Consider the following 21,654-nt stretch of genomic DNA (forward strand, 5'->3'; position numbering starts at 1 on the left):
AAATCCTCGAGAGTGACCAGACACCTTAATTGTATGATGATTGGTGTCCAAATATCGATATTACTTTTAAAATACACAGACAGATGTCTGATATTGGAAAGAGAGAAATATTTAAAGAAGCTGGGATTGGGATTCATGTAGATTGAGATTTCTAACTTATGAAGATTTGGGAATTCAAAGATTTCATCAGTTGCCTCCAAAGAGACATTAGAAAGCTTTCTAATCCCTGAGCGACTTGCAATTGGAATATGAGATACATTTAACGATTTGATTGATTCGAGTGAAGGTAAATTGTTACATAAGGTTGTGATAATATTGGGTGTGAAACTATAATTGGTTGGGATGTCTATCTTTCTAAGTGATTTAACGGAACAGATTGCATTCAGAAGTGTAGTCACGATTATTACACAATAGAGGGACAGTGAGTGAAGATTGGTGGCGATGGTTACGAATGTTTTGATGCTGGTCTCTGTTATATGTCCCCATTTATAATCTTGATAAATAAATAACTTTTCAACAGTTGATAACATATGAGTGAGATGAACAGATGGTTGTTTCATTAACTGTTCAAAAATTGGAATTTCAACCTGAAGCTTAACAATATGTTTAATTGGACACCACACACTGCTAAGTCTTTTGTGAAGTTCTCCCATTCTTGAAGTTCTAAATGTAATAATAAAAAAACATGTTTAATAATAAAAGTTTTAAGATAATCTTTGTTGCCTACTTACGTTACGGTTGAACTTAGTTTTACATTGTTGAACATCCGACTGACGATACCATAGAATCTTTTGTTGATTAATGTCAGTTTTAATGCTTCTTCGTATGCTATTAAAGGAGTGACGCGATCAGAGGTTGATATCCGCCAACAATACTCAAGTATCTTTGTAATGATCAACACTGGAAGACTTCTATGAAAAGGATTGTCATCTACCAATTTCTTTTGTAAACAACCTCTATCTTCTTTGATTTTGATAATATCATCTATTATTAATGATTTCTTTGTACTTTTTTTCACAGTTATATTATTATCTAAACAGATCTGAAATAGTTGATCTTTTGTTAACTTTAACAAAGAATCTCTATTATGATCTTTGGTAAGCATTTTTAAAAAACTTTAAAACTAAGTAAATTTTGTGATTTTTTGATACTTTTTCAATAACGTTATTGACCTGTTTTCGTGGGGCAATGATCAATGTCTTTTTTTTCATTAAAAATAAAATTGTTAGATATCGACAAACTAGTTATTTAGTTATAAAGTTATTTAAAAAAGTTAGATGGAATATGATTATCAAATTTTTTTTTAATACAAACAGATCTAAATCATTAATCTGCAAGCTACATAACAATAGTAGTGGATATCTACACAACTTTCATCTCTATAGTTTAAGTTGATTTATGTGAATCTCGAAGATATTTATCGAATGAGTTTATTGTGTAATAGATTTGTTGATTTTTTATTTCTTTGTTAAACTTTTCTTTTAAAATAACATTTTAAATTATATAATTTTGTCAAGTAATCGATAAGAAATATTAATTAATTTTCTCGGTATCGTTGACCAAAATAAGAATCATTGAATAAAATCTTGGTATGGTAAACTTTATGAATATATTAAGTAACTGTTATTTTATTAAAAACCATTTTTCTAAAATATATACTCGAATGAATAGCATCTTTAATATATTGAAATCCAATATCAATCAAATAGTTGTTTGCATTGGGCAAATTATCGGAGCGAATGATGATTCGAGATAGTGTTGCTGGTAGTACGATTGATTTAAGTTTGTTAATGAATATACAATGATCTGGTTGATGATGATATTCTAAATCCCCGAGAGTGACCAGACACTTTAACTGTATGATGATCGGTACCCATTTATCGAAATCTCTCTTCAAACAAACGTTTAGGTATGTGATGTTGGATTGAGAGAAATATTTAAAGAAGTTGGGATTGGGTACTACAGAGTTGTATAAGATTGATACTTGTTGGAGATTGGGAAACTCCAAGGTTTCATCGGTTTCCTCCATGTAAACTCTTGCTAACTTTTTAATTTTTGAACGATATGGCTTTGGGACATCACTGATTTTAAAATCTGTCGATTTGATTATTTCGAGTAAAGGCAAACCGCTACATAACACAGTGAGAAAACCCGGTAAGATATTTAAAGTGTGGGAAATCTCTACCTTTCTGAGCGATTTAATTGAACAGATTGCAGTCAGGTGTGCAGATTCAAGTGTTACACCACGGAAAATGAGCGAGCGAAGATTGGGGGTAATGGTCACAAGGGTTTTGATACAGGTCTCTTTTATATGTTTGAACTTTGATTCGTAACCAATATGTAACTTTTCAACAGTTGATAAAATATGATTGAGATGAGCAGAGTTTTGTTTAATAAAATGTTCGAGAATGGGCACTCCAATCTGTAGTTTAACAATATGTTTAATTGGACACCATGTACTGTTAAGTCTATCTTGAACTTCCTTACCAATGTATGGAATTGTATATCTAAATATCAAAGGTAAAGAACATGTTTAATAAACAAAATGAATTTGAAATAATGATAATCTTTGTATCTTTTTTACTTACTTTTCGACTACTCTAAACTTTAGGCTTGTACATTGTCGAACATCCGACTGACGATACCATAGAATTGTTTGTTGATTAGTGTCAGTTGTAATGCTTCTCGATATGACATAAAAAGAGTGACACGATCAGAGGTTGATATCCTCCAACATAGTTCAAGTATCTTGCTGATGATCAACACTGGTAGTTTGTATTGAACATGACCTCTATGAAATTGATTTGAAGGATTGTCATCGATCAATTTCTTTTGTAAATGATCTCTTTCTTCTTTGGCATTGATAATATCATCTATTATTAATGATTTTTCAGCACTATCTCTCATTGTTATATTATTATCTACACAGATCGCAAAGAGTTGATCTTTTGTTAACTTTATCAATTCATCTCTATTAATGTTTGTGAATGTTTGATTATTATCTTTTTTGTGTGATTAGAGGGGTTGAAAGATCATTTAAAAAAAAATTTGCAACCCCCTCTGAAAAAAAACAAACATATATCACATTTTATATTATTAGTCACAGTTTATTTTATTATTAATTAAGTCAAGAAGAGCAACTAGAATGCAAAAATCAGTTGCAAAGTTGTTTAAAGTTGTGCCTATTGAAGGAAGTTTTTATTATACCAATAGCATTGTCGATAAAAACACATACACTATTAAACCAGAGGATGTCAGTTTCTACAACGATGCAATGAAAGTCATCGAAAAGATAGAACAAGACAATTTCGGTATCGATAAGCTCTTCAAGTTGTATCCAAAACCAGGAAAATCAAACATTTTCGCCACACATCCAGATGCGTTAAAGTATATTCCGTATGACGATGCACTGAGGTTATTCGCACAATTCGACTACGTTAAGAATGAAGTTGGAAGATTGTTCATTGTTCTTCAGTTCTTCATTTACTTCCACAACAAGAAAGACAAGAACATTCAAGAGTTGATTGCTTTCGGTGAGAAAGTGGAAGCTGACACCTCGGAAATGGTGAGAGCATGCGGTCCGATATTGTTCAAACACTTCAAGGTTTCTTTCTTCAATGTTTCGCCGGAGATAAATAAACTGTTATCAAAGCTTGGAGTTCCCAAAAATAAAAGAATCAAGCTGTCTGATATTAAAGATTTTACAACATACAGAAAACACATTAACGATAGAGAAAAAGAAATGAGAGAGCAACAACAACAATCGGAATCAACATCAGAACCAACACAACAACCACCATTAAAGAGACAGAGAGTGACACCAACATTACCTCAAGATTGCTACGATAAGATCGTTCAAAAGATCATTGGATATACTCTGATGGCAGACACATTCCTACAACAAGATCTACTTCCAGAGACACAAACAGAGGAATGGAAAGAACTAATGGTTGAACTATCAGGTGTTCTCTTCTCGTTGGCATTGGTATCGAAACAGTTCTTTGCAAATGTCGGACGTGTCTTGGAAACACTGAATTGGACAAGACGATTCCCAAACAAATACATTAAAGGTCAGATCAATTACGACCGGCCATTCTGTATGTTCAAGAAAGTTCCTTCAAGCATTCGATACGATGCACTCATTAGAACTACACCCTATAGATTGGTGGATCAAGTATTTAACGGTGTCACATCACTCACCATTGTTGGTGATACTCTAGACTGGAGTTACATTGATGGTGTCGATAAAGCGGAGGAATTGAAAAATGACAACTATTACGATATCGCCAAACCTAATTTCGTCACCTATCCGCCAATTGGATCGATGCCAAATCTCACCAAACTCGTTGTTGTTGGAAGAGCATTTACATACAGACACAAACAACAAGGCGAAACAGGTGGACTCTATCTTCTCAAGTATCTCATTGCCAACACCGGATGTAAACTCGAACAATTTGAATGTATTGAACAACTCTGTTTGGATTATCAACCGGAATTCGATATCTCACTTTTTGAGTGTCTCTTTGACAAACACAAGTCAACAATTAAACTCGTCAAACTGAAGAGAACAACCAAAAAGAATAGAAATTATCTAACTGCACTCGAGATGCTTGTCGAAAAGCTAAAGAGTTATCAATCGAAAATTAAATTCAAACTAGAGTTTTATGACAGCGTCAGTAATAATGCAACGAAAGATAGTGAAGATGCATATAAAGTGGTGAAAGAATTTGAAGATTTGGAACTTTTACAAAAAGATGATGAGGATGATGACTCTGACGGAGGTAATGATGTATTTGATGATGATTCATATGATGATATGTAAACCAAATGAAAAATATTAAATAAAAATAAAAGAAATTAATCACAAATAATATATGTTGATTAATTTTTTTTACTTTTATTAAATATTTTTCTAATGGTTTCTAATAACTCTTTTATTTAATATTTCAAGATTGAATTCTTTGTTTTTATCAATAAAATAGAAACTAATCTATAGTATATAGTATAGCTAATTAATATTTATTTATACAATGTTGATAAACAAAATATATATTTTTTGGTTGATTTTGATTTCTATACATCTGATCCACCTGGAGTGGATTGAATATCAACTATAGATTCAGCATTCGATTGATTATTAGTTTCTTTAACCTCTGCACCTGATTTTTCTTTTTCCTTTTCCTTTTCCTTTTCTTTTTCTTTTTCTTTTTCTTTATCATCTTTTGGTGTATGATCGGCCTCTTCTTCATCGTCGTCGAAATTGGTACCAGACATCTTATTGGAGTTGCCTGGACCCCAGGTTTGCAAAGATGGAGAAAGCACCAGCAACATAGACAAAGTCCATGAAATTTCGATTATTCTTACAACCACTGAGAAAGCCAAAAGATTTTTGATTTCCAATGGTGGGTCGGCAACTGCTGCCCATACAATTACAGCAAAAGTCATAAATGTAACAACTATCGCGATCTTTGAAAGCATTGTAACCTTTTTAATCTTTCCGTGTGTCTTTTCACTGAAAACACCGCAGTCTTTACTTGATACAATTTGATATTCGTTCCAAATCATTTTACCAAATACAGCAAATCCAATACTTTAATATTAAATGTATTTGATTAATATTATTGTTTTTTATAACAACTTTAAATCAATTAGTTTTATACATACGCTCCAATTCCTACATAAAATCCAAATACTATATTTGTTGCATAATATGGCCAGTTAACAATACTACCAATAATCATTAGCAATAATAATAAAACCTGGGCGGAAATTAAAATCTTTCCTGTGTATGGAAAAATCTTCTCGATGACTTTACTGAAATTGACATGATAAATAATCTTCATCAGTACAAGTAAAGAATTAAAATATGAACAAATTAAAAGCACTATTGGAACTAAATATAATGTTGCCATTGCAATAGGAGATTGAGTATGTAATATTAGAAGTATTGCTCTAACAATTCGAACTATTATTAAATAGATAATAAATTTGTTAAATTAATATATTAAAGAGTAATTACTGATCAACTCAAGAGTTACTTACTGAAACAGGCAGATGCAAGAAATATGTGAGAAACAAGTGACCATCTATTGTTTGTTGTTCTCGTTTGAATCATCCTAATTATACGATAGGTTGAAATCAACATTGGTGGTATAAATAATATTAGGAAAGCAATAGATTGAGCATCGCACGCCTTTTGATTACATCCATAGAATGCAATTGTAGGATCACAGTAACACTCTTCATTCGCTTTAGTAGATGGACTGAGTGCCGTTGAAGTGGTGATATTACTACTCATACTTTTTTTATTGGTTTTTTAATTATTACTAATATGATTATTTCTACTAACTAACTGAGAAAAAAGTGATTCGGGTTGTTTAGTTTAGGTTGGAAACCAAGAAAAAGGATTTCAATTCGATTGTTTATATATAATAATACAGAGATAGAAAGAAAGACTCCTATCTATAATTCGTACTCGATAATAACTATTTTACTATTGTTGCAGTTCTGACGATTATTAATTAATGATTTATTTATTTAAACAAAAAATAATATATGGAATGCAATTCTTGTCGTAAAAATATAATAAAGTAAGTAAAACAAAATGTATAATGAAAATGAAACAGTACGGTAGAATATATAATTGTTGTTGTTGTGTTTTTGTGTAGAATTTAATTAATTATTTGATTGAATGAGCAAGTAAGTAATGGACTATGTGGTGGTATAAGAATGAAAAGTAATAAAAGATAGATAAAATAGATATATAATATTTTTTATCTATAAATAATATTTATAAATCCAAAAAGATGGAAACCAAAATAAAACAAAAAAGTTATATAATTAATACTTTTGGAGGAGTGAGTAGTGGGTGTTTGATTAAATATTTAACTGATCGGTTGGTGAGACAAAAGATAATAAATGGTTGTTGTTGTTGTTGTTGTTAGTAGTAGTATTAGTTGAATAGTGTACAGTGTAATTGAATTTTTGTTGGATAATGAACTACCTCCTCTGTTTGATTGATTGATTCAAATAAGAACAAAAAAAAAAAAAAGCAAAAACAAATATTAAATTGATTCCAACCACTATCCAGAAACAAAGTAAAACATAACAACAAAATAGACAATGCAAATGCAAATTTAATTTAAATTAAAACAAACAAAAAAACAAAATGGAAGGAATAATTAAAACAGTTTTGATTGTTTGTTATACAGTGATGGGATCAATATTGTTGCTTTTTATATATGGGAGATAGAGATAAAGTAATAAAATAATTTTAAAATAAAATAACAACTTGTTTATTCTTACTATTAAATATTTGTAGAACTGCAATTTTCAATAACAAACATATCAACAACAGCTACATTCCTTACATACCAAAAAAAAACAGAAAAAAAATTTTTAAATTCTTATATTAATATATCAACAACAACAGTAATATTAATATGGATGACAAAAGGAAGAAAAAAAGAAGTAGTATATAAAACTGAGTGGATGGATGGTTTGTGGGGTTGAGTCCCTAATACACTCACTTTTCTACAATGTGAAATTGTGATGAATTGATCAATTTAAAAAAAAAAAACAAAGATATGCAATTATTCATATATGATATTTGAAAGACACATTCTGCTTTCTAACTGTACATACATATTAGTTGGTGACCCTAAAGTATCATTAAACACATATGTTCACCCTTAACCAACAACAACAGAATTGATCACACAAAACAGTCAAACACACACATAACCTCAATTGTATCACCTGATAAATTTTTATTTATTCTCCTCTAGATATGTATGGTTTTATATATATTTTTTGGATTGATTTATTGCAGATATAAATGTATATTTAATTTTTGATGGTGTGTGTGTGTGTGTGTGTGTTTGTTGATTGATGTGTTAGTGTGTATGTGATGTGGTGTGAGAAGTTAGGTGAGTGAAAGAAACACCCAACCCCACCACATACTATATTTTCAAATATAAATATACATCTTATTTTATCTTTTTCACTTTGTTTTATTTATTTATAAATAAATAATCATACAATCAATCATTTATAACAGTAAAATAAAAAGAACATTGAGAGAGAAACAAAAAACACAATGATCAATATTTTATTTTTTATAAACACAGAACATTATGTGGGATTAATATTTGTGTATCCACATCAAGTAAACTTACTATTAATTTAAATTATTCTATAAACTAACGATGGAGTAGTGTATTGATCAACTACTACCCAATTGATCATACAGCTTATCATAAACATAACATAATATAATATAAAAAAAAAAAAAAAGTGTTATTATTATTATTTTTATCTTTGTAGATGTATGTATGTATAGTGATGGTTGGTTATAGCCTCAACTGTTAAAACAAACTTAAACACTAATCTGTGTTGTTGCTACTGCTACTGCTGGATGTCAATGAGTGGCTGTTTGTTAAAATATAATAATTATGTCTCGATAAGGAAATATTTTATTTTGGTAATAGTGTGTGTGGATCAAATTTGATCTAAACAAAACAAAACAGCTTAACAAACCATTAGCAACAGCGCAAAAGTTGATCTACAGTATTAAGTTTTACAATAATCACTGGTGGTGACAATGCGGTAGAGTAACATTAATCTCAATCGATCATAAATATATACACATATAGAGTTAGGAGACTTATTTTGTTATGTTTTTCTTTTGTTGTTGTTGTTGATGAGATGTAAGAAGAGATAAACACACTGACCTATCAATTATAATGTGATCTTCACAGTAGATCTTGCGATATTGCAGCAATAGCATAAATGAGACTAAGGTTAACCAACTGTAAGTTGAATGTATATAAACCTAAATAATAATATTTTTTTTTATATTAACTAAAGTGGTATACATGTTTTATTAAAAGTTGTATTAAAAGGATGGATTTACCATCAAGTTTTTTTCGTAGTCTATTTTTTTTCTTTTTAGTTGTTGGTTGATTTAATTAATTAGTTGGCAGGTTGGGAAGAGAGTTAATTTCATTTACTTGATTAGTTGGGTGGTGTTGGAGTGTTGTTTATTAATTTTAGAATGTTTCTGTGGATATCGAAGTCGGATATAATAGATTGGTTGGAGAAATCGAGTATTTTGTCATCTTGACTGAATAGAATTGAACTGACATGTTTCCAAATGTTGTGGTAGATGATCGCTGTTAGGTCTGATGATTCATCGCAGAGGTAGAAGTGAGTAGTAGATTTTTCCAGTGACCATTCGTCTTCGTAGTTGGCAATTTGTAGATGTTGTGTGATGTGTTTGAGGTTGAATTTGTTTAGGATGACTCGACAATTAAAGAAATAATGTGTGTGTGGGTCAAAGTCATTTGCTGAACATAGTTTACAACTGTCTTGTTTGATGTATGCCATACCAGGAAGTGATCTTGAGAAGAATCTGAATACTGTGTTTCTACCTCTGTGGTGTTTGATTGAGTTAATGTAGTAGAAGATGTTTCGGGTTGATGTAAAGTCTATTTTGGTGGGGGGAAGAGATAGTTGGAATTGACCTGATGTAAGTACTGGTTTGTGGTGATGGTTGATAAGGTTGTGGTATATGAGTTTAAGTGGTAGTGGTTCGTCATTACGCAATATTGGTTTCATTTGATGTGGAGGTAATTTCATAATTGGTCTAAAGTGTTGCCAAAGAAGGATGGAATGTTTGAGTGTAGGTGAGGTTATCTTGTTATGTCTAATTTGGTTACGCCAGCTTTGGTAGTATGGGGAATAGACATCTTGATTTGCAATTACTCTATTTAGTATCCAAATGTGTTGAGCGTCATTTCGTAGTTTCATATCCCACAATGATATGCCACCATTTTTCCAATGATGTACTGCTCTGGAGAGTGTCATTGTATTCTTAAATGATTTTGCATCTTCGAAAGGTCTGAGATTGGATGACCATAGGAACCAAGTGATTATTTTGTTGAGTGATTTGATATCTGATTCTGTGAATTTGTCAAGGTACATGTGGTAAGAGAGTTTTGATAGTGTGTATGACTTGAGTATTGACATTTTAGTCCTTAGGGTTGTGCCAAACTTCTTCCATTTGATCAGTGATGATTTAACTTCGCTGACTATTGATGAAAGTGAATGATGTAATCCTTCGGAGTTAAAGAAAAGACCGAGATATCTTTCGTTGACAATTGACTTTGGTATTCTTGTGTCGCCTATGATCGGGGGGTGGTGAAGATGGTCGCTGCAAGGTGGACCTATTTGGATGATACAACACTTGGTGGGATTGATTTTGGATGATGTGGCTTGGCAGAACAGGTTAAAGATTCTTAATTTTAGTTTCAGATCTTTATAATTTGCTGAAAATGTGCTACTGTCATCTGCGAATTGTAATAATTTAACCATTGTGTTGAAATCGTTTAGTGGAAGACCGATTGCTTTGGAATTGAGTATGGCTCTGGCCAAACATTCGATGACTAGAACAAATAACGTTGGTGATAGTGGATCTCCTTGTTTAACTCCTCTGTTGATAGTAATAGGGTTAGTTAAAAATCCGTTGACAATTACTCTGGCGGTAGAACCTGTGAGAAGGTTCATTATTAGGTTGATTATTTTGTTGTCTATTTTAATGTGTTGTAGTGTTCTTCTAATAGCGCCGTGAGAGATGCTGTCGAAGGCTTTGTTGAAGTCGAATAATGTTATTAAGCCACTTAATCCTCTGAGTTTGCAGTATTCTATTATTTCATTCATCGTGATGATGTTGTCCATGATATATCTCTTGTGTACAAAGCCAGTTTGGTTGTCGTTGATGATTAGGTCTACCAAGGTTTTCATTCGATTGTTGATTGCTTTGGTGATAACTTTGTAGTCGTTGTTGAGTAGTGTTATTGGTCTTCTATTGGCTGGATCGAATATATCACCTTTCTTGTAAATAGTTGTGATGGTGCCTACTTTGAATTCGCTTGGTAGTGGATTGCCTGAGTTGAGTGATTGGTTGTAAAGTTTGGTGAGTATAGGGGCAATGACATCGCAGTGGGCTCGGTAGAACCATAGTCCTAAGCCATCTGGGCCAGGTGATTTCCATGGGTTGGATGAATTAATAGTTTCTGTGATCTCTTCGGTTGTGAATTCTCTGGCAATGCTATCATCGGTTATTTCACATTTCCATTCGTTAAGTAGTCTATTGTGTATGGTTGGATCATCTGGAACATTTCTGAATAACGATGTGTAGTACTTCTCCATGATGTTCACCATATCATCGAGATTAGATGTAACCGTGGTTTCATTTAATCTTAAACCGACGATGTTGGTATCTTTTTTGGATTGAGCTAGTTTAGCGGTTAATAATCGAGAAGGGATTTCACCGTTTAGTTGCTGGTTGACCTTGCGAATTGAATCTCTTAGATTCCTTTCTTCTGTTTGTAACTTGATAAGATCTAATTTTGCTGATTGTATGATGTTGTTGGGGAGGTTGGAGTCTATTGTTTTCAGTAAGTTGATTATCGTATTTCTTTTTATTCTTTTCCTTTTCTTTTGATAGTTTATGTAGCATTCTATGATTAATGATTTGACTTTTATCCAGTCTTCTATGTTGTTGATGTTGTTGGTGGTGATAATGTTATTAATAAGTGATTGTACTTCTGGTTCTAGTGAAGTTTCCTTATCGAGTCTCCACTGTGTTTGTGATAGTTGTGGTGGTGTGATTTTTATGTTTGTTGTGATTGGTGAGTGGTCAGATAGTGCTCTAGGGTGTAGTTGGAAGTTGGATGTTTCTATTGTAAATTTGCAATATATTCTATCTAATCTCTTTTCTGTATCGCCACGTTTCCAAGTGCTGCTGTTGTTTGTACTATCTAGATCAATAAGATCATGATCATCGCTGAGGAAATCTAATATTGTTGATAGTGGTGAGCTGTCTCCTGGTATACAATTAAAGTCGCCAGTGCAAATGTCTATATGGTTTGGTAACCAAAGAGAAGTGTTGTTGAAGAGTTGATCAGCAAACAATCTTTGCTCTGGTTTGCTTGCTGGAGCATATATATGTAGGAGATTGAAGCTATTGTTGAATATTCTTATAGTACACAGAATGAATCTTCCATTAGGATCGATGAGAGAGGGGTATAGATTGATATGCTTGGAATGAGAGATGATTGCAACCCCAGTTCCTTGACCGTTTGAAGTAGTTATTATCTTATTATTATTATTATTTTTGTTGAAATATGAGTTGAGTGAGGTGATTGTGACGTGATTAGTTTCTGTAAGTAGGGTGATGTGTGGTGAAGTAGATGAAATTAAAGAGGCTATATCTTCCAGTGATTTTTGTAGAACTGCGCCCCTGCAGTTCCATAGAAGTAGCTTAAGGTTGTCCAATTGGGGCTAAGGGTATTCTCACATGTGTCTGCGTATTACCTGCTGGAGCCTGAGTTCTCTTGTTTTGATTTGTATCTTCTGAATCTTTAACTTCTCTTTGTCTAACTGTTGTAGTGTCATTCTTCTTCTTATTTCTCTTCTTATCGGTTGAAGTTGTTGTTGTAGTTGTAGAAGAAGTTCTTTGTGTAGGTTCTACGTATTTGGTTAGAGTTGAAGTATAACCCGATTCTTCGTCTTTGTAGTCAGCGTCAGAAATGATGACATCTTTCTCGTAGAGTACCCATGTAGATGCTTTGTATAGTTTAGTGGTATTGTCTTTGGTGGGTAGCAGAGAGGAGACATGTGAAAAAAGAGCATGATTCTTCTTGTATATCTTCTTGAATTCATCCTCTTTAATTGCTTTAGAGCTGTCTGATGTTGTTATTGCTGATACTTTTAGAAAGTTGAAAGAAGGGAAATAGGCAACAATCTTTCTAGGTTTATTTATCGAAAGGTTCTCACTACAGTAAACATGTAGATCATTGAGACGTGATCTGTCAATCCTTCCGTTAAATACAATTCCTTTGCTTGTCCTACGACCCTCGGGATCTGATACAGTGCTCATAATGAAGAGATCATATAGTTTTTCTAAAATCTTGTTACTGACGTAATTTGATTTAGGAAAGTATAGACGTACATGAATGCTCTCTAGTTGTATGAGTTGCATGAAGGTCGCATTGTTGCTAAGCTTTAGATTCTTTTTATAGAACTCGAATAGAGTACTCATTTTACTAATTGATTGTTCTTATTGTTATTTAAATGTATATAAATATATATTATAGAATAAAATAAGATTTGATGGTGATTAGATGAATATGTAATAATTAGTTTAAATTTATATTAAATCTTATATTATTGCAATAATATGTTGTATTATTAATAGTTATTGCTAAATAGTTGATATAAATATGAAAATATAATAATTATAAATAGTAGTATACAGTTACTAATTGTATACAAAAAAACGAAAAAACTTGTTTGTACCTAAATAATAATAATAATTGTAATAATATATTGTTATTGTCATTAAAGTTAAATTTGGGGTGAGGGGAAACCTCGATAAATTCAAAGAACTTTATCTTTGTAGTAAATAAATAAATATATTACTACAAATTTGAAAAGAATTTAAATCACATTGACAAATCAATTATTTTCATATATATCTTTATGGGAGATTTGGAAAATAAACCAAGATTTTTTTTGTCAAACAAAAATAATTAATTAATTAGATAAAAGTAAAGAAATAAAAAGGTGTTTGATTATATGATTAGAAATAAAGATATAAAATATTGTTTGTTTTTTTTATAAATAAAAAATACATTTATTTTTTGTATAAAAATACAAATTATTATTATTGTTGTTTTTTTTTTTTTTTGAATATTATAATTAGATAATTGATATTTCTTTGACAAAATGTTTTTGGATCTTTTGTCAAAGTTAGAACCAAAAAACCACTTCTACTTATAAATTATGAGTATACAGGCAGTTTATTGATATTGCTCTTCGTATTGTTGCTCTTCGTATTGTTGCTCCTCACCGTATTGTTGCTCGTCGTATTGTTGTTCCTCACCATATTGTTGCTCTTCGTATTGTTGCTCTTCACCACCGTAGTGTTGTTGCTCTTCGTAATGTTGTTGTTCCTCTTCACCACCGTAGTGTTGTTGCTCGTGGGCGCTTGGGGAGGCGGTGGCATTTGAGTCGGCACCGAAAACAGTGTATGATGGCTTACCACCGGTACCCTTTTGGACACCACGGGCACCCTCAGCAGTCTTCTTTGGTGCATTCAAGGCATTCTTGGTGGCCAATGAGTCCAAACCAATCGATGGACGGTCACCAGATCCCTTTTGGGCGGTACCCAAACCTTCGGCGGTCTTCTTTGGTGCATTCAAGGCATTCTTGGTGGCAACAGAGTCAGTGACTTGGGTGTGAGTGGCCTTTGGAGTGTGTACAGCACAGTAGAGTTTACCATCGAGATACTTGAAGTTCTTGACATTGAGGGTCAATTTGCATTCAGAGCCTATTGTTTTATTTTATTAAAATAAATAAATAATAATATGAAAATAATTGATAAATTAATACATCCATTTAAATAAATATCAAATTGTTGTTTTGAATCAATAACCAACCTCACTCACTCTTTACTCTCTATCTCTCACAGCCACTCTCTCACTTCACTTTTTCTGGAAAAAAAAATAATATTTTTTTCTTTTGTTTGTTAAATAGACATACACTTGAAGCAACCCTTGTGATAAGTCTTGTCACCATTGACGATTGACTCTAATGGGTAGGAGGTTTTTGAACAGATTGCACATTTAGCAGCTGACATTTTATATTATATATGAGTTTTTTAATTTAAATAAAAAAGAAAAGAGAAAAGGAAGGAGTTTTTTGGAAGTGGTGAGAGTGATATATATAACACAGAGAGTTAATTATTATACAAATTTATAAAGGTTTATTAAGAATGAAAGATTTTTGTTCTTGCAAGCAGTTGTTGATTTTGTTGTTGCTGCTCCTGAATGTCAAACAAATTAATTTATTTTTATTTTAATATTTTTTTTTCATAAAAAATCAATTACAACACCCACAGTAATATGAGTAAATTAATGGGTTTTTGAGTTGGAAATCAATATTCAACATACCACATTTATAAAAGAAATTTTAATTTTGGTTTATAAGGTGGGTGGGTTTAGTTGGTCAAGTGGCTTTTGAAAAAAACCAATTTTTCAGTCTTTTTTTTTTTTGAAAATGAATTTTAATTTTTATTATTAAAAAAAAATTGTTGTTTGTAATTTTTTGTTTTTGATCTCGATCGATCATAATTCATTTTTTAAAAATATGATTTATTAAATAATAAAATAAAAAAAAAATCTTTGCTAGTTAAAGCAATAATAATTGCTTTTTTGCTATCCATCAATTTAAAAAATATCTTGAATTAAAATGAAAATTTTCATTATTGTAATATTTGTTTGAAAATTGTTTGTACTCTTTTTAATATTAAAAAGATCGTCCCAATTAAAATATCAAACACCACAAAAGTGACAAAACCAAATTGGTGCACCAATTTTTTAATTAGGAGGAATGGAAATCCGATACCAAATTTTATAATAATGACAACCATCATTTTTGGTATTGCAATATTTATATTTCATATTGTATATTGTATAATAAATATCCGTTTTGGTATACCAAATACATATGAACCATTTCTCATTATTTGTTTCAATTTGACGATAATAAATTATTTTGTTAAAAAAATAGAAAAAAGAAATGTCATATATTTATACAATCACATATCTAATAACATCTGATATCTTTTATACATTGATAAATAAATTGCTATAAATTCTCAAATACTTAGACTTTTAACTTTAAAAAAATATTACAAATGATTCTTTTCATTAAAAAACTGCTGCAGTCTCTTTTCGTTTGTGATAAAAAAAAAGACCATTGTAACGTTTTTTCCAAAATTTTGAAAAATGATCAATGAGATTTTGACGATCATAAACATTTTTTTTTTTTTACATATTAGACGACGATAATACATATATTGTTGTTGTTTTTTAATTTATTTTTGTAGAAATGAATAAGTTAGTGAAATCATTTACTTGTAGTTTATATAATGTTGGTGTTACATCGGCAGTTCGTCGTGGTATCACCAACAGCACTTTTATCAGTGCATTCCAACAACAACAACAGCCATGTGTCAGATCATTCTTTTCACAATCAATGGTTAATAGATCAAATACTACTACTACACAATCATCAGCGCAACAACAACCAGGTACAACTACAACTACAACATCTAATACCTCATCATTGATTCAATCAGTTTTGAAAGGACAAAAGGAAAAAGAAGAAAGCAATAAACCAGTAATCAAGACAGCAACAGCTACTTTAAGAAACTTACCATACAGTCAATGGAAATTGATGCCATTGTTCAAAGCTATCACTGGTCTCAGCTATCGTGAAGCCATTGCCCAACTTACATTTGCAAACATCGGTCCAGCCAATCAAATTAAAGGTTTGGTTACATCTGCACGTTACAACGCCGAGTACTATAAGAATTTAGATCCAGATCGTTTAATTGTTTGTAAGTACAAGCTGAACTCACTATAGTTGTACTATTCGTTGGGTTGAGTCTCCCCCTCTCTCAGATATTAATATTCATCATTTGACCCAAATTTAATTAAATTACGATCTATAGCACAAATATATACAGGAAGATCACACTATCAATCAAGAATCGAATTTAAAGGTAGAGGTAGAACTGGTATCAGAAGAAAACCATTCACACATGTCACAGTGGAATTGAAAGAAGTTGAAAAGGTATCGGGTGAAAAGAAACTCGGTAAATTTGGAAAGACTCACAAGACCATCGAAAATTATAACAATCCATTGGTATCTTAATAGTTTTTAAATAAATATTAAATATAATAATAAAAAAATCATTTATAAATAAAAACAATAATTAAAAAAAAGATAGGAAAAAAAAAAAGATAATCGTAGGATAAAATAGATGATAGGATGGATGAATTTACATAAATGTTTATGATTACTATAATTATTATTTAGTTTAACTACTAATACTTAATAAAGTTATTATCGTTGAAATGACGAATGCATCGTAGAGTACTTGTTGCCAAAGTTCTCGGTTTTTAAATTTCAACCACCACACTGCCAGGAGAGCAAGACTGACGATGATATGGGGGTATTGCGATACAATAAAGTGTAGTATGATATCTTTGTACAGGCATATTCCGGCGATTGGCGGAATCATCATTAGATAGCCATTCTGACTGAGTTGGTAGGTGAGGAATCCGATGATTACAATGACAAACGACGACCACTCCATAGAGCAGAGTGGATTGACTGCGATGATTTGCGATGGGTTGCGCAGCGACAGTGTTAGCTGTGGCATCAGACAGTAGCGTAGCGATGAGAGTGGCGACACGATCGTATTGACCATGGTGTAGATCGAATAGACCAGATAGATACCAAACACCGTTGCAGCTAGATATCTAAAATGTTGTTTATTCTCAATTTCACGCTTCTCTTTTTCCAGTTGTTTGATCTTCTCCATTCGTTTCTCCAACTTTATTTTTCGTTTCTCCTGAGATTTCTGGAGGATCTCGGCACTTCTTTCCTTTCTCTTTCTAATTCTATCCTTTTCCTTCTCCAATATCTCGGCATCTCTCATCTCCCTCTTATTCAACTCTGTCATATTATAACGTTTCCATTCATTCACCTCCCGATCCTGATGTGCCAATATGAAAACATTCATAAATGATACCTCTGGTGATAAATTACTTTGAGAGTATCTTTTCTTTCTATTATTATTATAGCTATTACTAATATTGTTGCTATTGTTACTACTAATATATTCAATGTCATCATCTTCATTGTCTGTTTTGTTTGTATTTGTAGTATTGACAATAATTGTTGATTTTTCATTATCATTACTGCAATTCTCTTCTTTTACATTATTACTATTCTCTAGTTGTTGTTGTTGATATTGTTGTTGATGTTGTTCAAGTTGCTCTAGTAGTAGTGTTTGTTCTTGGTATCTCTTTTCATTTTTACGAACCAAGTTCTTTAGATCAATCGATAATCTTAGTGTCTTTGATCCAAGTCCTTTCGAGTCAATAGTATCCAGTAACTTTCCAGACTCCTGTATATCGTCGTTATTCATATCAGAGCCAAGTTCTATCAACTTTTTGATTTCACCAATGATCTTATTCTCTTCGCTAGCCAACTTTATAGATTTCTCTAAACTATCAAATTCATCTCCAAGTTCATCTATATATTCATTTAAATTATGATAAATAAACATTTAGTAAGAAGATTTGTTATGGATAGTACTAATATATTATACCTTTAAATTCAGATGATGATTGTTTAAATTGAATGTAATCGGTTTGTAATTGATGTTGATCTATTTGATTGTCAGAGTTGTAGAGATAGTCATTGACTCGATCTTGTATGTTTCTTCCTTGGTGGTACAGTGCGAGTACTGTACGTGATCTCTTTGTTATTTCATCATCTGGTGACGACGACGACGACGACGACGACGATTGCTGAGCGTTATACAATAGCTTCAATTCACTCTCTATACAAAGAAATTCATTCTGTCGAAGATAATCCTCTAGATCGGTGCGTATCAACTGTTGTTCATCGGGCATTGCTCTCATCTCAACCTGCTTCTCATCCATCGACCTATTCTCTTGATTCTTTACATCCAAATTAGAGATAGTTGAATACATTATCATAAAGAGAGTAATTCCAACTATAACAACATTATTAACTATTCTATCTCTATCTTTATTGCTATTATCATCATAATAATCATCTTCTTTAATATCTATATTATTATCTTTTTTATTATCTTTATTTTGTTGATTTCGTTCTTTTATATTATTATTTGTATTTGTATTTATATTTGTTGGTGATGATTCTTCATCATTGTCGTTTGAACAAAGATCGGGAAAGTTCTTACAAATTGAAGAATCTATTTTAATATTATTGTTTTTGTTGTTATTATTACTATTTACATTTTTTTTATTGTTATTTTTATTACTATTACTATTTATATTTGTTGTTGGTTTTTGTTGTTTATTTATTAAATCAGGATGATGTGAGTATATCTCTGATTTCACTTTATTCTTTACATTTCCTGCATTTACAACTATAATACTGCTATTTAATGATAATGATAATAACCAAACAATAAATAATATAAATAATATTGTATTTTTATTCATTATTATTATTAGATTTAATACGCAATATCTGTATATTCATTGGGTAAATTAAATGAATGAACTTAAAATCTTAATTTTTATATTTTCGCATTAATTTAATTTCTTGAATTTTTGACACAAGAGTGGTGTGAGATTTTATTAGTTTTGGGGTTGTTTACAGTTTTGATGATTTCTGATTATTATTGTTATTGTTATGTTCAATATTATCCAATAGTAAATCAATTTGATGAGTATATTGTACTGGATATTTGCGATAGTGTGCTACATGTTCGGACTCGGTGAAACATTTCGAGAGAATGAGACTGTCGTCTCTGAGTGAATTCGATAGTTGTTTTCTGAATGACTCTACGCTTGACGGAGTTACCAGGGTGTCGCCTTTCGAGTAGAGGAACAAGTGTGGCCAACGATTACTCTTTGACGCGAGCGTCGAGTAGTACGTCCATACAAACGGTAGATACTGCAACGCCAGCAGTGGCGATAGCAACATCGTCAGGAGGAACACCAACCTTGGTGTCGACTTACGAATTGCCCTGATTGCGGTGATGAACGACAACGTCGGTAAACTATCGTAGATGACACCGCGAATGTACCGATGAAGATGTGCAAACTGTTTGGTTTGCATTAAGTTGATGAAATGTGAGTAGTTGAATCCACCGCCATTCGAAAACATGTGAATCACTATCGATTTGCAATCACGGTTCGCTTCCAGGTAGAGCTGAACCTCGCGCAGCATTCGCACCGCTTTGTAGCGCATGAAATAGGGAAATCCGAAATCGACGAACGGCGTCGGGTATTGCATCGTATTGAATCCTTTGTCGGTCCACAGCTTCGAGTACTTATCGAGTTGCTTATTGCTTGAACCTACCCAACCCAGCAACAGAACCAACGGTCTCGAACTATCGGTCGAACCTCCATCGAATTTTGGAACCGCTACACAACTATCTGCTTTACTTAATTTGAAAATAAATGTTGTTTTACTATGATTACTCATTATTATTATTATTACTACAATAACTATAAATAAATAAATAAATAAATACAAATATTAATTTAATAAATAAATCTAGTAGTTGAGTTGTTTTGATAATATTATTATTGATAAAACTCAATACTATTTAAACAGGCAGTATAAACAATTTAATTAATGTGAATGACATGTCATTTTTGGATTTTAATTAAATTTCGAGATTTTTGAAAAATTGTGAAAATTAGAGTGTACAATTGCAACAACATTATGTTGGTGTTAAAACATACCATCTTTGGTAATGCATACCGAAATGATATTTTTCGAATCATGTTCATCTCACTAATTAAAATAGTGATTTATACAAATATTATATATCATTACATTGAAGATAAGATTTATATGATTTTAATCAAAATAAAAATAAAAATAATATTATTATAAAATAAAAGATGAAAAAAGAGAGATAAAATAAAATAAAAATAAAAATAAAAATATTAATTTAATTTATTTATTTACTTAAAGAATGTATAAATATAGTTAAAAATAATGATTGTTATAACAAACACTATGTTTTGTTTATCTTTTTGTTGTTTAACTGCACTATTTGATTTTATGAGAGAACAGAAGTTCATGAAAAAATGAAATTTTTATTTTTTTGAATTTTTTTGAATTTTTTTTTCGTTGTCCTCTGACATGCTGTGTGGTGTAGTGTCTCACAGAGTGTGCGCATCCCAACGAGCGTCTCATGGTGCTCTGTCAAAACACTGAGATATAGTACCCTCGCTTGAGACTCAGTATCTATTCCTCCATAAGTTCATAATGGTATGTTATTATCGTAATTCTATCTATCATCTACTATCTATCTAGACTTATTATGTATTAGAAAGAGAAAATAGAAAGAGAGAGAAGATAGATGAAAAAATGGAACAAAATGACTTACATTTAGATAACCTACTCATATAGCCCAAACAAATCCGTGAGATCAAAGATTTTCTTTTGACTGTTCGTCGTAAGGACGCCAAGGAAATCAGAATCAAGAAGAACGCCAAGGACACCAAGTTCAAGGTTCGTTGCGGAAGATTCCTTTACACTCTCAAGATCACTGATCAAACTAAGGTTCCAAAGTTAATGCAAATCCTCCCACCAGTAACTATCATCACATTTTTCAACAGCTAATCTCTACTTTGGACACTAACACTTCTTTTTCCATTAACCTATAGGCTCTCAAGCAAGTTCACATTGACAGCAAGAAATAAACGGTTTTGCTAAGCATTATAGAGGAATAAATGATATAATTCAATATACTTTTCTTTTCGTCTCTCCCTTTATTCATACCACAAAACACACTCAAAACGAAACAACAACAACAGCAGGATCTCTCGCTCTTCTTTTTAGTTTTAGATAGCAGAATTGTTTCGATAGTTATGTCACTTTCCTGATAGTTTAGTTTATTAAGAAATCAGATTTCTATGAAGATAGGTTATGTATGTTGATCAATAGTTTATGATTTTATTTCTTTTTGTATTATTATTGATTTACAAACAAACAACA

The 21,654-nt window shown here is 31.5% G+C and overlaps 9 protein-coding genes across 9 annotated transcripts; 3 read left to right on the top strand and 6 right to left on the bottom strand.

Moving 5' to 3' along the window:
• Positions 1-66: 66 nt before the first annotated feature.
• Positions 67-1,105, bottom strand: PPL_03426 (uncharacterized protein; the record flags this gene model as incomplete). Its single annotated transcript, XM_020574391.1, has 3 exons — positions 67-87; positions 408-663; positions 732-1,105. 3 exons carry the CDS (start codon positions 1,103-1,105, stop codon positions 67-69), a joined length of 651 nt encoding a protein of 216 aa, XP_020436463.1.
• A 281-nt stretch (positions 1,106-1,386) lies between these two features.
• On the bottom strand, positions 1,387-2,907 carry PPL_03427 (uncharacterized protein; the record flags this gene model as incomplete). Its single annotated transcript, XM_020574392.1, has 5 exons — positions 1,387-1,478; positions 1,660-1,849; positions 1,985-2,507; positions 2,589-2,684; positions 2,765-2,907. 5 exons carry the CDS (start codon positions 2,905-2,907, stop codon positions 1,387-1,389), a joined length of 1,044 nt encoding a protein of 347 aa, XP_020436464.1.
• Positions 2,908-3,145: 238 nt separating this feature from the next.
• On the top strand, positions 3,146-4,822 carry PPL_03428 (uncharacterized protein; the record flags this gene model as incomplete). The annotated part of the gene is made up of 2 exons (XM_020574393.1): positions 3,146-3,387; positions 3,715-4,822. 2 exons carry the CDS (start codon positions 3,146-3,148, stop codon positions 4,820-4,822), a joined length of 1,350 nt encoding a protein of 449 aa, XP_020436465.1.
• A 251-nt stretch (positions 4,823-5,073) lies between these two features.
• Positions 5,074-6,298, bottom strand: PPL_03429 (uncharacterized protein; the record flags this gene model as incomplete). The annotated part of the gene is made up of 3 exons (XM_020574394.1): positions 5,074-5,590; positions 5,665-5,782; positions 6,043-6,298. The coding sequence occupies 3 exons, from the start codon at positions 6,296-6,298 to the stop codon at positions 5,074-5,076; spliced, it is 891 nt and encodes a 296-aa protein (XP_020436466.1).
• Positions 6,299-9,015: 2,717 nt separating this feature from the next.
• PPL_03430 (Pol) lies at positions 9,016-13,105 on the bottom strand (the record flags this gene model as incomplete). The annotated part of the gene is made up of 2 exons (XM_020574395.1): positions 9,016-12,224; positions 12,379-13,105. The coding sequence occupies 2 exons, from the start codon at positions 13,103-13,105 to the stop codon at positions 9,016-9,018; spliced, it is 3,936 nt and encodes a 1,311-aa protein (XP_020436467.1).
• A 760-nt stretch (positions 13,106-13,865) lies between these two features.
• limE (LIM domain-containing protein) lies at positions 13,866-14,704 on the bottom strand (the record flags this gene model as incomplete). The annotated part of the gene is made up of 2 exons (XM_020574396.1): positions 13,866-14,395; positions 14,608-14,704. The coding sequence occupies 2 exons, from the start codon at positions 14,702-14,704 to the stop codon at positions 13,866-13,868; spliced, it is 627 nt and encodes a 208-aa protein (XP_020436468.1).
• A 1,253-nt stretch (positions 14,705-15,957) lies between these two features.
• On the top strand, positions 15,958-16,785 carry mrpl22 (uL22m family ribosomal protein; the record flags this gene model as incomplete). The annotated part of the gene is made up of 2 exons (XM_020574397.1): positions 15,958-16,468; positions 16,583-16,785. The coding sequence occupies 2 exons, from the start codon at positions 15,958-15,960 to the stop codon at positions 16,783-16,785; spliced, it is 714 nt and encodes a 237-aa protein (XP_020436469.1).
• Positions 16,786-17,033: 248 nt separating this feature from the next.
• On the bottom strand, positions 17,034-20,127 carry PPL_03433 (uncharacterized protein; the record flags this gene model as incomplete). Its single annotated transcript, XM_020574398.1, has 6 exons — positions 17,034-17,396; positions 17,669-18,174; positions 18,251-19,071; positions 19,295-19,447; positions 19,548-19,642; positions 20,002-20,127. 6 exons carry the CDS (start codon positions 20,125-20,127, stop codon positions 17,034-17,036), a joined length of 2,064 nt encoding a protein of 687 aa, XP_020436470.1.
• A 795-nt stretch (positions 20,128-20,922) lies between these two features.
• rpl38 (eL38 family ribosomal protein) lies at positions 20,923-21,279 on the top strand (the record flags this gene model as incomplete). The annotated part of the gene is made up of 2 exons (XM_020574399.1): positions 20,923-20,925; positions 21,067-21,279. The coding sequence occupies 2 exons, from the start codon at positions 20,923-20,925 to the stop codon at positions 21,277-21,279; spliced, it is 216 nt and encodes a 71-aa protein (XP_020436471.1).
• Positions 21,280-21,654: the final 375 nt, after the last annotated feature.

This window comes from Heterostelium album (assembly GCF_000004825.1).
Source record: "Heterostelium album PN500 unplaced genomic scaffold PPL_scaffold3, whole genome shotgun sequence".
NCBI classification, from domain to species: Eukaryota; Evosea; class Eumycetozoa; order Acytosteliales; family Acytosteliaceae; genus Heterostelium; species Heterostelium album.